Raw genomic sequence first — 16215 nt, 5'->3', positions numbered from 1 at the left:
TATGTGTTTTTTTAGTCTTCTTTTCTCTGTTTTTTTTTTATAATATTGGAATCATAGTTAAGGTTTTATTTTCCCAAATCTACACAGGGATAACCATAAGCATTTCTGAAATTCAAATGATGGATTTTTACTTATAACATTTTTTTGCTGGATATTCAGTTCATCATTAATTTTTCTGAATAGTCTTAAGGTGAGGTTTACATTGTGTACCTTTTTTCATAAGTTCCAAAATAACCTTTGTGTGTAATTTTGTATTTTATGACACAATAAATACTTTTTATTATAATTATTATTATTGAATACTCCCTTTTATTAAATCTTTTTTCTGATGGAAAAATTGGTAATCAGATGATATGTAAACTAAGGTTATTTTGATTTATTACATGATATCTATTTAAATGAGTTTGTAAAATGTCTTTCCTAATGTTTGAGTTTGTAATCAGTTCAAACCAAAACTCAGGTTAATTTCTTAGTCATTAAGTATATAGAAGGCCATCTCATTCAAATTCTTAAATTATATGAAGCACTTTTTAGGTAGAATTTAGTTAGTATCAATATGCCTGAGGAAGTTTTGTATATTGAAACACTTGTTGCAGTTTTGAAAACTCTTCAGTGGAAACAAGATTCTCATGGGTCCCTAAATTTGAATGGGGTATTCACCCAACACTGGAAAGCCCAACGTTGTTTTTATTAATTTTTTTTGTGAATCTGTATTTTATTTAGTTTGCATGCTAAGGTTGTGAATGAATTCATTTAGTTTTTAGAATTCTGAATAACTTGATCAATGAGATAATACCTTCAGACAATAAAGTGTACTTGATTGATTGACTTTTTTGTAGGTCGACAATTGGACAGATAACGAAAGCTTGCGTAGTCACGATCTCAAACCGATTTACAGAAGATCTTTTTCTGAATTACCTTCGACACAAAAGCTGCATATTCCGAATATAAACCGTAGAAGCCTTGAAAGTAGTTCTTCGCTACTGACCGTTCCCAGGTCTAGCACGTCAATGGTTGACATACAATCATCTCAATATCCACCTGTGTTCGAAAAGCTTAACAGTATGGAGAGGAAAATTGTCGGTAGGGAAGTATGTGATAGTTCTCCTAAGGAGACAACAAATAATACTCTGTATACTTATATTGGAATCTCAGACCCTGATAATGAAAAGCATTTCTATGAGAATCACAGCATTATTGATGCGCAGAAGAAAAATTCAAACTTCGACTTGGAGCAGCACGAGAAGATGTAAGTAGTACCTTTCAAATTATGGAACTTTATTTTTAATAACAACTTTATTCGAAAATTAACTTCAGCATCAATTTCTGCTTCAGTCAAGCATTCATTGCATTTGAATTTTTTACAAATATACTACAAAAATGGAACCGAATATGTGAACATGTTCCTTGCAGCGAGTTATCATAGTACACTCAGTTTGACCAACATATTTTTCAACACAATCCTCACAACTTATTTCGTGATATTTATTTACTTTCCGTCTTCTTGTCTTGCCCAACACTTGTTGAATTGTACAAGCAATTTGAAAGCCACTTTCATATTCAATTTCACAAAAATTTGTGTGTATTTTGGTTCGTATGGAAGAACTTGAAATGTTGAGTCTTCATCTTTCTGAAAAGTCGATTATTTATAGACACTATCCAAATTCTCTCTTCCTAATTTTTGTCCTGATGAGGAAAACGTGTTTTCAATAGATTAAGTACATTGGTGATCTACTGAGGAGTCTGAAACAGTGCAATATGTTTCTGAGTATGAAGAAAAAAAGTTACCTATTTGTATAAAAAAATTTGTCCTTATGAATTTCATAAATTTCAGAATGCAAGTTATGAAGCAAAACAATACTGCGAAATTGAGTTGGACCGTTAACGAGAGGCGATGGACTTGTCGGCAATGCTCTTTTGCTTACAACGGTTTTTGTGTTGACAAATGCGACATCTGTAAAAGCTGGAGATCACCACCATCTTTGAATCAGCCCTGCACGGTAACTGTGACTGAAGATAGAAGCTTGACAGGTTCAGGTTCTTCACACAAGTAAGTTTTTGTTCAACGGTAAACAGAATGAAAAAGAAAAAAAGGTGTTTTCAATGTCATATATATAAATTGATTTGAAATGCCTGAAAGAATCTGTAAAAAATTAAAGAGATTAGCTGAAAAATAACAATTATATTAAGCAAAAAAACTGAAATTACAATGAAATAAAATACAAGCAACAACCAAAAAAATTTAAATATTAACACGGGATGAAAATTAAAAAAAATATATAGATAGATAGATCTTTATAGATAGATCTTTATTTAAATAGGATATCCTAATAATATACAAATCAACTAGAATGGTAGAAATAAAAAAAAACAAGGTATGTGTTACATATAGAAATGACTTGAATGTATGACAAACATAAGTTCAATAAAATATTTTTAAAGACATAACTACAAAAACAGCAACATTACACATTCAAAAAATTTCAATGCAACATGTAGAAAGATAAATTGCATAATTATTTGAAATATATAACGAACATTAGATGAATGGAATTAGGTATACAAATTACAGCTACAGGTAACAAAGACATAATACATATCATATTTGTACATTTAAAACAAATTTCTTCAGTTTATTTTTGAAAATGTTTAGAGATGGGCTATTTTTAATTGCATTAGGTAATTTGTTGAATCAACATGGAATGAAAATTTAAAAAAATTAAAAGATTCCAAACGCAAGTTACTTCACGACGTTTCGATTGTTAGTATCCACAATGGTTATCATGGTTTCGAACGCTTTCCCAAAAATAGTCAACATTCCTATTTTGACTATGACCTATTCATAGGAAATGCTTTGGATCATTTATATTTTTAATGTAACAAAATTATTTTGGTCATCATCCGTTATCATTTATTTTTAGAGCAATCAATTGGAGTGATGTTAAGCTTCAGGTTCCCATTGCAACATTGGATCAGGATCTGGATGATGACTTTCAACTGTTGTCAGGTTAGTATTTTGACATACACATATTTTGTCCGGTTGTGTGAAAGATGGGTATTGCATGACAGTACTAAATATTTTTTTTAAATATCATGAGAATAGGGTTCTCAACCAAAAATGCATTTTTATAAATACATTCTTGTATTTATAAAAATGTATTTTTATAAATACATTCTTGTATTCATAAAAATGTTTTTATGAATACATTATTGTATTTCTAAAAATGTATTTTTATAAATACATGTATTTGGTTGAGAACAATGATAACAATTTTTTTTTCAGCACAAATACGTTCTCTACGCCACTCTTTTTGTCGTGCGTTTCACCAACCGAGTTGGTGTCATCAGGACATGAAGTTTTGACCCTGAATGTGTTTTTCACTTCTCAATTTTTTTATTTGAACATAAAAATTTCAACTTAATTTAATTTTTTTTTCATTTAATTGATACACAAAAATACAGAATATAAGAATAAAACACTAACGAAGATAGAGATATAAAGACAGTAATTGAAGTATATAAAGTAAAGTAAAGAAAGACTTGTGTTATGCTACAAAGTAATACTAATTAATATAAAAGTACAGTTGTGTACAGAGAAACAGGAAACAATTTAGTGGCAGTGTATCTATTGATGTTCTAATATTTTGATAAATTCAAAGTAATTTTCGAAAATATTTTTTTTTGATTCTACAGAGAAGGTTTTATAATTTTGAATACGTTTTATCCTCAGGGGTAGAATATTACAAATTTTAGGTAATGTATAAGTTAAAAAGCAATGAAAAATATTTTTATTGAATTTTGGAGTGTGAAGTAATTCGTTTGTTGTAATTCTAGTAATATAAACTGTGTGAACATAATTATAAAATGTTTTGTTTCATAAACTATGAAAGTATAATGTTCGAATATTACTAAGATTTTCTGAATAAATAATATTAGTGTGATATGATCTTTTTTCTTCAAGATTATTTTCAGAATATAGTTCTGTATTACGTTCAGTTTTTGCAAGGAACTCTTATACATTATACATTATTTAAAAAAGGTGATGTGAATGACCTATACAATTATAGAGCAATAAGCCTACTGTCGAGTCACTCCAAGCCATTTGAGTTGAATCGAGAACAACAGTTGACTATGTTTTACGAACAAAACAAACTATTGTCATCCTCACAGCACGGTTTCACTAAATCCAAGAGTACAGAGTCAGCCCTATGTGAATTTCAGTCGAGAATTGTTAATGTTCTCGACAGGAAAAAATGTGTCATGGGCTTTTTTATAGATTTCTCACGTGCTTTTGATTGTGTAGACCATGAACTGTTACTATCTAAGATTTATAGATCAGGTGTAAGAGGGGTACCACATGATTACCACCATATACAACCCATGTATTTAAAATGGTGAATAAAGATTATTATTACTGAAAATGAAATTTTACTAAAAAATTTCAGAAGCTTCTAGTCCCAGCGAGGAACAAAACTGGACTTGCAAGAAGTGTACGCTAGTGAATAGTGACCGTTCGCTGGTCTGCGAGGCTTGTTTTGGTTCAAAACTTCGATCTGTATCGTTGCATCAAGAGATGACTTTGAAGAAGGGACAGTTTTGGTCTTGCTCGAAATGTACTTTGAAAAATTCGCTCACGATACCCGCCTGTAAAGCATGCAACACCGAACGGATCGGATCGGAACCAGCACCTTCGAGAAGTCCTTCGCCCAGACATGGGGGCAAAGGGAGAAGGAATCATTCCAGGATCACTACGAGTCCGAAAATCCAACCAGTCGTGTTGCCGGAGAGAGGCAAAATCAACCTCCGTACAGATCTGGATAAAGGTATGATTTAGTAATAAAAATAATAATAATAATGGCATTTACTACCCAGCAGTTAAAAACCATTCATTTTCTTCATTTTCACGTTTTCCCCGCGGATTCGACAATAATTGACTACACTGTACAGTTAAGCTGAACTTCATTTCACTACTACACTGCTAATGCAACACAAAATCTTTAACTGAACTTCAGAATAATTCTCAAATGTATATCGCTTCGGTAGCTCACTTCGTACCGCACTTTCAACTAGACTAGCTCCATCTGCCTGTTGGTAGTGCTTATATATGCCAATGGAAGTCTCAGGAAATCGAGAGGAATATTCTTGAAGTGACGTGACACCTCTAACGATTGAGAAATTTATTTATTTATTTTTTTTTTATCAGTAAAGTCGAGCGTGACCTTGGCCAAGAGTTATTTTTTCAGGGGATAATTTAAAAAATTATTTTCCCTCTTAATAAAAATTAGTATAGACACACCTAAGGTAGCAATTGTATAGCGAAACACGTGTTGCCTTCTTTGTAAAACTGTTTGGTGAAAATCCCACAATAAAGTGTTCCTTGAAAATGATTTTGATTTTAATCATATTCTTTCTTGATGTCTTAACTCTGTATTCCTTTCAGATTCGATAATAGTGGGTCCGTACCAGCCTTGGCAATGCATGATCTGCACCTTCGAAAATACCAAATCCCAACAAATCTGTGATATGTGTCAGAGGATGCGCGAAGACGTCAAGTCCGCCCACCCGAAAGATCCCGCTAGACTGACGCAACAAGAGATGAGCAACAAGCATTGGAATTATATTGTTAAGTATTGTAAATTGAGGAAGCAGAGCTACCTCGATGACGATTTTCCACCTATGCCAAGTAGCCTTTACTACAATCCTGTCGAAATGAAGGATTCCCACACTGTCAAATGGAAAAGATTGAGAGACATCGTCGTCGAAGAGGATAAAGACTTGATCTGGGCTGTTTTCAGGCGGCCGCAGCCCTCGGATATATCACAAGGTTTTTATTCCATTCACCTATTAGTGCTGTCGCATTCATATACGGCATGATCCAAAAGTATATGTGGTGTTCGCCGAAAAAAGGTACATAGCTTGTCAAAAAATGAGTTTGACTTAACGATGGTTTCGGACACTTGAAAGAATGCTCTTTCATGTGGACTTTTTGAAACTTGCGAAAAAAAAATTCACACCTTAATTTGAAAATGTTCAGAACCATACCATACCATATCGTGTTAGGAATCACACGTTAAAAGGTAAGACCTCGTTAGTCCTTAGCTCGCACAAGTTTCTCAACTTCTGAGAGTTGTCGTTTGTATGGGGGTGACAGCTGATTAACGGAAACAGATTTTAAACAGATACGCTGAAAATAGGTACAGGTACGACAGGTTCATCAAGTTCTAAGAAGCTGATGCAAGAACTTTTTTTTTATATTTATTGAATCAGTTTTCCTTCACAATCACATTAGACAAGGAAAACATTACATTATCATAAAATACTGGCTGGTTCAACAGGTCAAACAAACATAAAAAAGATAAAACAGTCAATATAAAACATAAAACATACATAAAAAAAGTTAATAAGCTACAATCAAATTAAGATTCAAGGAGAAACTCATCCGCAGAGTAGTATGCTTTTTGCAATAGAAAAATCTTGAGTCGCCTTTTAAAGACATTGATATTTGAAGATTTAATGTCCTCACTAAGCTTATTATATAGCTTAATCCCAATGCACATGGGGTGATTCTTTGATACTGTCAATCTACTGTAAGGTTGATGTAGCTGAGAGTTATTTCTGGTGAAATGTTCATGGATTTGCTCATTTCTAGGAATAATTGAAATATTGTTCTTTATATACAGTGTGTAACAACGAAAACTTAACAGAGCCGTTTTTGAATATAAAAAGTAAGATTTTTAAAAAAAGCTCGGACACGTCGATTTCTAATTGAAGGGGGACACCTTTCAGACTAATCAGATTTTTTGTAGTACGCACCCCCTCGGAGAGATGCGTCCGACGACCGTTATAGGGAAAGTAGGTCGAGTGGCACCTTGTTTTAAAGGTCTTTCGAATACCTTTACATCTCTGTTGAAAGAAAATTTTTGTAACGATTAATTTTCGAGATAATTTGAAGATTTAAAGGTATTTTTATTGAGTTCAGATCTTTTTAAAATAAATCAAATTGTGTGTTCATTTGATTTCGTAATGAAGTAAGAATTATTTGTTTATTACGAGGAGATTTTTTCGGGGGATGGGGTTGGTTACCACCCTTACCACACGAATACAACTTGCTGATTTCCTTGAATGCTGATGACATAGAAAAGTTTAAAAAACTGTTTTTGGGTTAATAAATCCCAATAATTGTTTTTAAAGCACACACAAAAAAAGTAACACCTAATAAGGGTAACTCACATAGGAAATTTAGAGTAAATGTTCAAAATGTGCGCCATTTTTCTCCATGCAACAATAAAGATTTTTTTCGAATTTTGCTTACATTATTCAACATCTCAGGAGTTGTAGCTCGGCATTCATCAATAATTCTACGACGTCATTCATCCAAATTGGCTGGCTGTGTAGCATAAACTTTAGACTTTAAATATCCCCACAAAAAGTAGTCCAGTAGTGTTAAATCTGGTGATCGTGCTGGCCATTCAATTGGACCTCTTCTGCCAATCCATTGTCCTTCAAATTGATTATTCAAAACATTTCGAACCTACTGGGATGGGTTGGTGCACCGTCTTGTTGAAAATGGATAAATTCATCTTGACATCTTGGATCATGTTCACTTTTTTTAACTATACGAGTTTGTATTGCCTCTTCAAGAAGTTGTAAATAAGAATCACCCGTTGAATTTCCACCATTGAAAAATGGACCCATAATATGACTGCCTAATATTCCGGCCCAGACATTCAACTTTTGGGGATGTTGGGTATGTATTTCTGCGTATTGTCTTGGGTTTTCATCCGACCAATAACGCCAATTGTGACGGTTCACGCAACCATTTAAATAAAATGAGCTTTGGTCCGAAAAACAGATGTTATAAAGCAGCTCGGGATTTTGCATTAATCTCTCATTCATGCCCTCACAAAACTCCTGTCTTCGGTCAAAATCATCCTCATTGAGTTCATGAGCAAGTTTAATTTAATGGAATTTGTGGTTTTTAAGAATTCTCCATGCGCTCATTTGGCTTATTCTGGCCATTGCTGATAAACCTCTGGTACTTAACCTGGGATTGGCGATGACTTGACCAATCACTCCTATCGCATTATCGTCATTCACTACCCTTCTCTGAACATTTCTTTTCTCATTTAAAACCGAACCTGTCCCCCTGAATTTTGTGACCAAATCCAGAATGTGATTTCTGCTTAGGTGTTTACCAGGGTTTTGCTCGTTAATTAAAATTGTTGTTCTATTAGCATTTTGGTCGTTGCCAAAAAATAAAGCAATAACTGAAACCCTTTTAGCAGTAGTGTAAGGCATTTTTAAACAAATAACAATACACGACCCGTTTAAACAAAACAATCGAACAATGTACTAATGAAAACTGGAAAAAGAGGAGTGGGTATTGATTTTAAAAAAGGGATTTTATTTAACAAAAAACTTATAAGAAGAACTGCTCGACATTTTTTTTATTTAGGCATACAAGCATAATGTATTATTAACATGGCAATTTTAACTTCAAATTATCTCGAAAACTAATTGTTACAAACATTTTCTTTTAACAGTGTTGTGAAGGTATTCGAAAAACCTTGAAAACAAGGTGCCACTCGCCCTACTTTCCCTATCTGAATAAGGGTCGTCGGACGCACCCCTCCGAGGAGGTGCGTACTACGAAAAATCTGATTTGTCTGAAAGGTGTCCCCCTCTAATTAGAAATCGACTTGTCCGAGCTTTTCTTAAAAATCTTACTTTTTATATTCAAAAACGGCTCTGTTAAGTTTTCGTTGTTACACACTGTATATCAGTGTTTGGTAGATATACAAACCAGGCATTGTTAATAAACTATAACGAATTAATAATGGTCTGCAGTGTTCACTTGAAGATGCACCGGCCAGAATTCTGATTACCTTTTTCTGAATAACAAAAACTTCATCTGCTTCAGCTGATAAGCCCCACTGTTCAAGATCATAGGAAATTACTGTCTGAATTAAACTGTGGTATAAAAGCTTAAACATCAAGAGAGACTGTTTGTTTTAACCGACGAAGTAAATATATATGTTTACACAGCTTCAGTTTGACACTATCCAGATGCAGATCCAACCCAATTCAATGCAGAGCCACGTATACCATAAAACTGCAATTTGTGTAACAGTATATCATAGTCAACTAGGTCAAAAACTTCGCTCAAATAAAAAAAAACCTAGAGTCTGCTGTTTGTTTTCCAAGATTTCCAGCGCATGTTTAATGAGTTGATCAATTGCATCAACTGTAGATTTATTTCTTCTATCATCATTCTGACTAGAAGAAAATATTCTGAATGATTCAAAGTAATCATATAATCTTTGATAGAAACAGAATTCAATAATCTTAGAAAACTGACTAAGTAGCGATATAGGCCTGTAAAATGCACAGTCAGATCGAGAGCCCTTATTTTTTGTATATTGGCAAAACCTTTGACATTTTCATTTGTGTATCATTAAAATTCTCAAACTCAGCACACCCTGTTTCACAATTTTCTGATCTAATATTCAAACCTGAACTTGCAGAAGATTCATCTTCATTACATACTGCATCCTATATACCAAGGCTGCTCAACATTTTTAACAGTCGGGCTAAATGGTGAATTCAGACTTCACGACGGGCCATTGACAATTCCTATTTCATTTACTTTCAAGACATGCGCAATAAAAACCCAATATTAAGAAATAAAATAAAATTTTTGTTTATTAGGTAATATTATGAACAAACAAAGAGTATCTTATGCTAAAATTTAGCAGCTAAATAAAGAAAAAAAATTGAACTTAAGTATGTATCTTCCCAAATCTAAGGTAAGTCATTGATACAATCATTGTGATTTTAGCCATTGTTTGTCTTTTAATAATTTACTTAGGTTAGGCGACAAATCCTATGTTGATAGTAACAAGTCACAAACATGTTGCTCAGTTGAGGATGTGCGGTAAATATTTTTTACATAATTAAGGTCTGAAAATGCCTTTTCACACACATATGTTAATCCAAAACTACTTAAAAACTGTAACGCCAAGTCAGTTATTGCTCGAAATTCTGCTTTTGGTACCAATTTCCAGAAATCTGCAAAATCTTCTGAAGAATTTTGTGTTTTCGAAGACAATTTGTTGGCAAAAAGGTTTTTTAACGTATCGTGATTTTGCAATTCATGAGTTCCAACTGCGGCAGGCAATTTGACGGGATTTTTCAATATGGTGCGCCACAATTTGGTGGGCCACATTGTGGCCCGCGGGCCTGGGGTTGAGCACCCTTCCTATATAACATTTACTGCTTTGAACTCTTTATCAGAAAACCTTTTGATTTTTTTTTCAAAATCGTCACTCCCTCTCATTTCAGTAAAATAGAATTTATAAAAATTAATAATTCACGATGAAATTCTCGCGAAAATTGCGAAACTGAAGGAAAACATAAGTGGTAATAAGATAGAAAACCCAGAAACGAAAACCCAGAAACGAAAAAGTTACTTTATTCAGCTGTATTGTAGTCCAATCACAAACTTGATAACTGAAGCTTCCGGCAACGAGAATAAGCGTCGTAGATTGAAGGAATGACGTCAGAGATACCCAGACCAATGATATCAAGACCTTACACTCCACTGAAGGCGTGTACGTATTAGTAATACACCGCGAAACTCTAAACACGTTTTTCTCAATAACTTGTTTTCATGCACTATGTACCTTTTTTCGGCGAGCATCAATTATAGTATAATCCCAGTTTGAAATGTTCAAACTACCAAGGATTTAGTATTTTTTCTGGTTATTCAATGGAGACTTTAAGTTTGACGTTATTCTTGGAAATTATTTGGAAGTCGAGGCCGGTTGTCTCGGAAATAAGAAGAGCGGGAAAATTCAGGTGTGACCTTGAGCTACTGAATGTCATTTGAAGGTCAAACATTACTAGTTCAATTTTTTCATCCCATTTCAAGGCAAAACTTTTCACATTATGAAGAAATGAAGCCAGTGAAGTGCAGGTTATATTTGAACCAACTCACAGAAGGCAAAGTGGTGTGTCAACCCTTTTTATACGAGGGTGTTTTTTTTTATGCAGTACTCCCTGTACGCAGGTTTTTTTATTTGACGTATACTTACGACAGTCGTATTCAGAACAATTATAATGAAAGAAAAATGCAAAATACTCATTTTATTCATAAGAAAAATCAATCTATTGATTCCTAAAAATAAACTACGGTTTGAAGAAAGAAAAGATAAAGGAATACTTTTAAAATTCATAACGTCTTTTTGGTGTGATACAGCTCAAAGCAAGGTGTCACACACAATCCGACGTTACAAATGTCACACTGGTAAGGATTTTTCAGTTCCTCATTTATTCGCAGAACATACTGCACAACTTCTAACGGGAGGCCTTGCAGTAGGTTTGGATTTCGGTATCTTTTTTATATGAAGTGTCTTGCCGTGAGTCGTAAAGGGTTAGTATAGAACATAATTTGTTTCATTCTCATCAGATTCAATGTTATCTGGCTGTTCATTGTGTTCTGGCTCATCATCATATCCCTCTTCATCTTCACTTCCTCCACTACTCAAGATACACTCGTTATAATCCACGTCAGATGAATTGTCGGCTATATTTTCGAACTCTTTTTGGGTTAAATACCTGCAAGAGATGTTTACAGTGTTTACCCTTTGATAAAATGATGCTGACTGAAACACCTGCCTTCAAACAGTAACATTTTGCCCATCAAATGTGCAACCACTGAGATTGCAAATACTGGGTTATATTACACACGTCCAGCTCGCCGTATTCGTAAGACACTCGTGAAGCTGTCCATTATCATTTAAACTTGTACGACACTCGTACTTACATGAACGTACGTATACATACGGCACTCGTATAGAAAGGGTCGTATAGAAATGGCAAGTTTATCATTGGATCCATTAGGACGGTGTACCTGGGAAGTTGATGAAGAGTGGTTGAGACGATACTAGATTTCTCACTGTTTCTGTTTCCGAAGTCAAAAATTTGGAAATGATCGGCGAAATTACAGTCTAATAAAAAAATCAACATCGGACAGCCAGAAAAAATTGTGAAAACCTTGTACGTTTTCTTCGCCTACAACACTATTTTCATTACCTCTGCAAATGACCTTCTGCTTCTGAGAAAAAAATACGGGTTTCTTCTTTGGTCTTGACCTTCAAACAATCTGTAAGTTCAAGGTCAAATCCATCTTTGGATAGCCGGAAAAAAACTCCTAATCCCCTGATACGTTGATCTTCTTTTACTGCTCCACATTTTTGAGTAATTGAGCTGTACCGGAACATTAATTTCTGGTTGTGTGGAAAAATATATTTCCATCTTTTTTTTTTGGGAAAGAAAGTTTTTGGCTTTCTACTACTCCATCTTGATACAAAAAAAAAGGGATGATAGAATCTTCCAAAGAAAGGAAGGAAGTAATCAATTTGAAAATAAGTAACTCTATACATGGATGTGTAGATCATAAAAAAGAAGTAACTTTCAGACACAAACTGAAACAAAGTCCTCCTGAAACAGCTACTTTCATATAAACATTGAATTACACGAAAGAAAAAAATTCTTTCGAAACAAATACTTCTATATGAACACTGAATTATACAGAAGATACTTTTCTCTACTCAGTTTGTATTTCAAACATTTGTTGTGGAATAAGAATCAGATATCATTCACATGAGTTCTACTTTGAATGAATGGTAATAAATTGCACTTACATGGAACACTGTCACCCTCACTGGTATACAGTGAGGGTGACAGTAAGACAATTGCCTCAAGGCTCTTCAGTACCAAATTGGATAACATTATAGAAAATACACAAAATTCATTCATGAATTACGATTTTTTAATGTCGAATAGGTGAATGAATGTCATTACGATGTCATCGATGACATAAGCAGATCAAGCTTATTCCGTGACATTAAAAAATCGTATTTCAAGAATGAATTTTGTGTATTTTCTATAATGTTATCCAATTTGGTACTGAAGAGCCTTGGGGCAAGTGTCTTAAGGCGAAACATCGGTGTATACCAGTGAGGGTGACAGTGTTCCATGTAAGTGCAATTTATTACCATTCATTCAAAGTAGAACTCATGTGAATGATATCTGATTTTTATTTCACAACAAATGTTTGAAATACAAACTGAGTAGAGAAAAGTATCTTCTGTATAATTCAGTGTTCATTTAGAAGTAGTTGTTTCGAAAGAATTTTTTTCTTTCGTGTAATTCAATGTTTATATGAAAGTAGCTGTTTCAGGAGGACTTTGTTTCAGTTTGTGTCTGATAGTTACTTATTTTCAAATTGATTACTTCCTTTCTTTCTTTGGAAGATTCCCTCATCCTTTTTTTTTTGTATCAAGATGGAGTAGTAGAAAGCCAAAAACTTTCCCAAAAATTAATCACTCCTAAAAATATAACGCCTTCAATTCAAATATTTCCATCTCTTTAGGCGTCTTGGGTAACTGTTGGCTCCTGAGTGCTCTGGCAGTATTGGCAGAACGAGAAGACCTTGTCAGAGCGGTACTGATCACTCGAGATTTTTGCCCGCAAGGCGTTTATCAAGTCAGACTTTGCAAGGACGGACATTGGACGACGGTACTCGTAGACGACTATTTTCCTTGCGACAAAAAGGGTCACCTGTTCTACTCACAGGTTGGTTTAACTCAAATCGAAACGAACGTTTTCATAAATTTTGAATTTCAGGCTAAAAGGAGGCAGCTTTGGGTGCCTTTAATCGAGAAGGCGGTCGCCAAAATACACGGGTGCTACGAAGCGCTCGTATCGGGACGTGCAATTGAAGGTTTGGCTACCCTAACGGGGGCACCTTGCGAGAGTATTCCTTTACAAGCTTCGTCGATTCCGGCTCCAGCAGAAGAAGAGTTGGATGTTGATCTCATTTGGGCGCAGTGAGTTCATAATTTTTCATTTGGTAGAGGACTGATCAGTATCATGTTGTTTAGTCATAGGTAGATAGATAGATAGATTGATAGATAGATGGATATTCATTTGTGCTTCTAATCGTGAAGATTTTGCACACGTCAAGAATATGGTTACATTGCAAAATACATTCAAAGTAACATACAAATTACAATTAAAATTAATTGAACAAGACAAATGTTCAGAACTCTTTTAACAGATTATGTTCAAATTATCTAATTGAAGATAATCAAATACCGTTTGGTAATATCAAAAAAACAAACTTACTCACCTTCAGCCGTAATATTAACAATTTATTTTTGAATGGTCACATTCTTGAGAATAAAAACCAATCCAAATTCTTGGGAATCTTCAATTTGTTATCATGAATAACAAATTGAAATTTGATCAACATATTTCAGCTTTCAATAAAAAATTGGCATACGGATATTATGAACTTCGAATAGTATCGACTGAACTGAGTTTATCCGCAACAAAAATGGTATATCATTCCCTGATTGAGTCTCACCTGAGATATGGTGTTACTTTCTGGGGATTTTGCAATTAACAACTTTTTCATTCAGTTTTTTATCGACCTTTTTTGGGTATTTGTTACCTTCCACAATCTGAAAAATATAAAAATTATACTTAATGGGGAACTTTATAAAAGTGTAGAAGGGCAAACTTTTTAGTTTACCGCGATAAGTTACTGCGTAAAATCAAAGTATTTTTCACAAAGAAAAATCTTCTAATCAGTAAATTGTCGTATTTAACAATTTTGACTATCAAAAAAATTACTAAGAAATAATACAATACTTATCTTAACGTTCTGGTGGCCAAAATCTGCCTCCGTTTTCAGAAATGGACAAAAAAATTCTAAGATATTGGAGGTTATTCCTTTTTGATTATTTGTTTCTTTACTTCTTCGACAGATATCAAAGGAGTTTTGAAATATGAAAATACCCAAAAAGGTCGATAAAAAACTGATTTTCCTCCGCAAAAAATGACTTTTCGTTGAATATTTTTCATTCAGTGTTTGTTTTGCAAAAGTGAGCAGTTAGATACTTATGTTAGGTGGGAGTGTGTGAGTCATGCAGACCATTATTTTTGAGAGAAAAAATTTTCACTGTTACTTGTATTGTCTGTCATTCTGGAAACTGCCTTTCCAAAAGCAAGTCAGATAAAGTATTCTTTGATTTATGAAAGTAAAAAGCTGTATAATCACATACCTTATGGAATTAGGAAGGAAAAAAGCTATAAAAAGTTCAGAAAACTTGTTAAAGATGCCTTTGCAATAAAAGCGTACTACAATCTCGATGAGTATTACAGTGAAACTTTGCTGTGATTCAATAAATGTGTTTTTATTATTGTGTGTAGTTGTTTTTTATATTTTTTTACAGGGACTACACAAAATATTCTTTCGACAAACTGGGTTAAATTTAATTTTTTATGTTATATTTTATCTACTTGATGTGTGAACCTAGTTTTGCTCTGGGTATTTGGGTTTTTAAATTGTTTCTTTTCTTTTATTCTTTGAAGTGCTATACATACCAGATTTTTAACAAGCTTTGTCAATAAGATAGTAATTTCTTGGACAATAAAGTATACAGGGTGTAACTTATGTACGTTAAAATATTCAAGTGACGTATTCCTTAGAAAATTTTAAGAAAATGCTTCGTTTCGGAGATACGGGGTGTTGAAAAAAAGATATTTTTTGAAAGAGTTATTTTCAAAAAGTGAACAAAAAAATTCAATTTCAACACCCCGTATCTCCGAAACAAAGCATTTTTGGACACAAGTTCATGTAGAGTTTTTTTTTATTGTCTCAGGAATAGGCCACTTGAATATTTTAATGTACTTATGTATGTATATCTATCTATATATCTATTTCTATCTGGGTATCTATTTATCTATTTAAAAACCCAGATCAGCATTAAAAATGTCATCAACTGAGTAATAATTTTCCTGTATGAGTATATTTGATGTGAAAGAAGCTCATTATAAAACCTAGATGCGTAACAATTTGCAGAATATTGGCTCTTCGTTAATCGTACAAATTCAGGAGCTATCAGAGCTGCATTTCTTGTGTTTCAGTGGTGAATATCACTATGCATTTCAAATATGTGTTGCCCAATTATCAATCCGTAATATCAAAAAATATATAGATAGATATGTTTATTCATCACTGAAGTTTTACAAGATACAGCATATAAACTTGCCTCCCTAAAACTTATCGGACTAGTCAGACATACAACAAATACAATTAGTATAAAAATAAAAGCATAAGCTACCCTATACCAATTTATATATACT

At 33.5% G+C, this 16215-nt stretch overlaps 1 protein-coding gene across 1 annotated transcript in view; it reads left to right on the top strand.

The window, feature by feature from the left end:
- Positions 1–16215, top strand: part of LOC111503863 (calpain-D) — a 32681-nt gene that overhangs the window by 1176 nt on the left and 15290 nt on the right. Inside the window, exons 3-9 of the mRNA XM_074176113.1 lie at positions 840–1249; positions 1835–2050; positions 2922–3007; positions 4446–4823; positions 5441–5824; positions 13436–13638; positions 13690–13892. Coding sequence (XP_074032214.1) covers positions 840–1249; positions 1835–2050; positions 2922–3007; positions 4446–4823; positions 5441–5824; positions 13436–13638; positions 13690–13892 — 1880 coding nt within the window. The remainder of the gene's footprint in view (positions 1–839; positions 1250–1834; positions 2051–2921; positions 3008–4445; positions 4824–5440; positions 5825–13435; positions 13639–13689; positions 13893–16215) is intronic.

The sequence above is a fragment of the Leptinotarsa decemlineata genome, unplaced genomic scaffold, assembly GCF_025532065.1.
Source record: "Leptinotarsa decemlineata unplaced genomic scaffold, Ldec_3_MD MMD2_tig00001621_RagTag_RagTag, whole genome shotgun sequence".
NCBI lineage: Eukaryota > Metazoa > Arthropoda > Insecta > Coleoptera > Chrysomelidae > Leptinotarsa > Leptinotarsa decemlineata.
The sequence above is the reverse complement of the archived record's forward strand: the minus strand, read 5'-3'. Positions and strand labels throughout refer to the sequence as shown.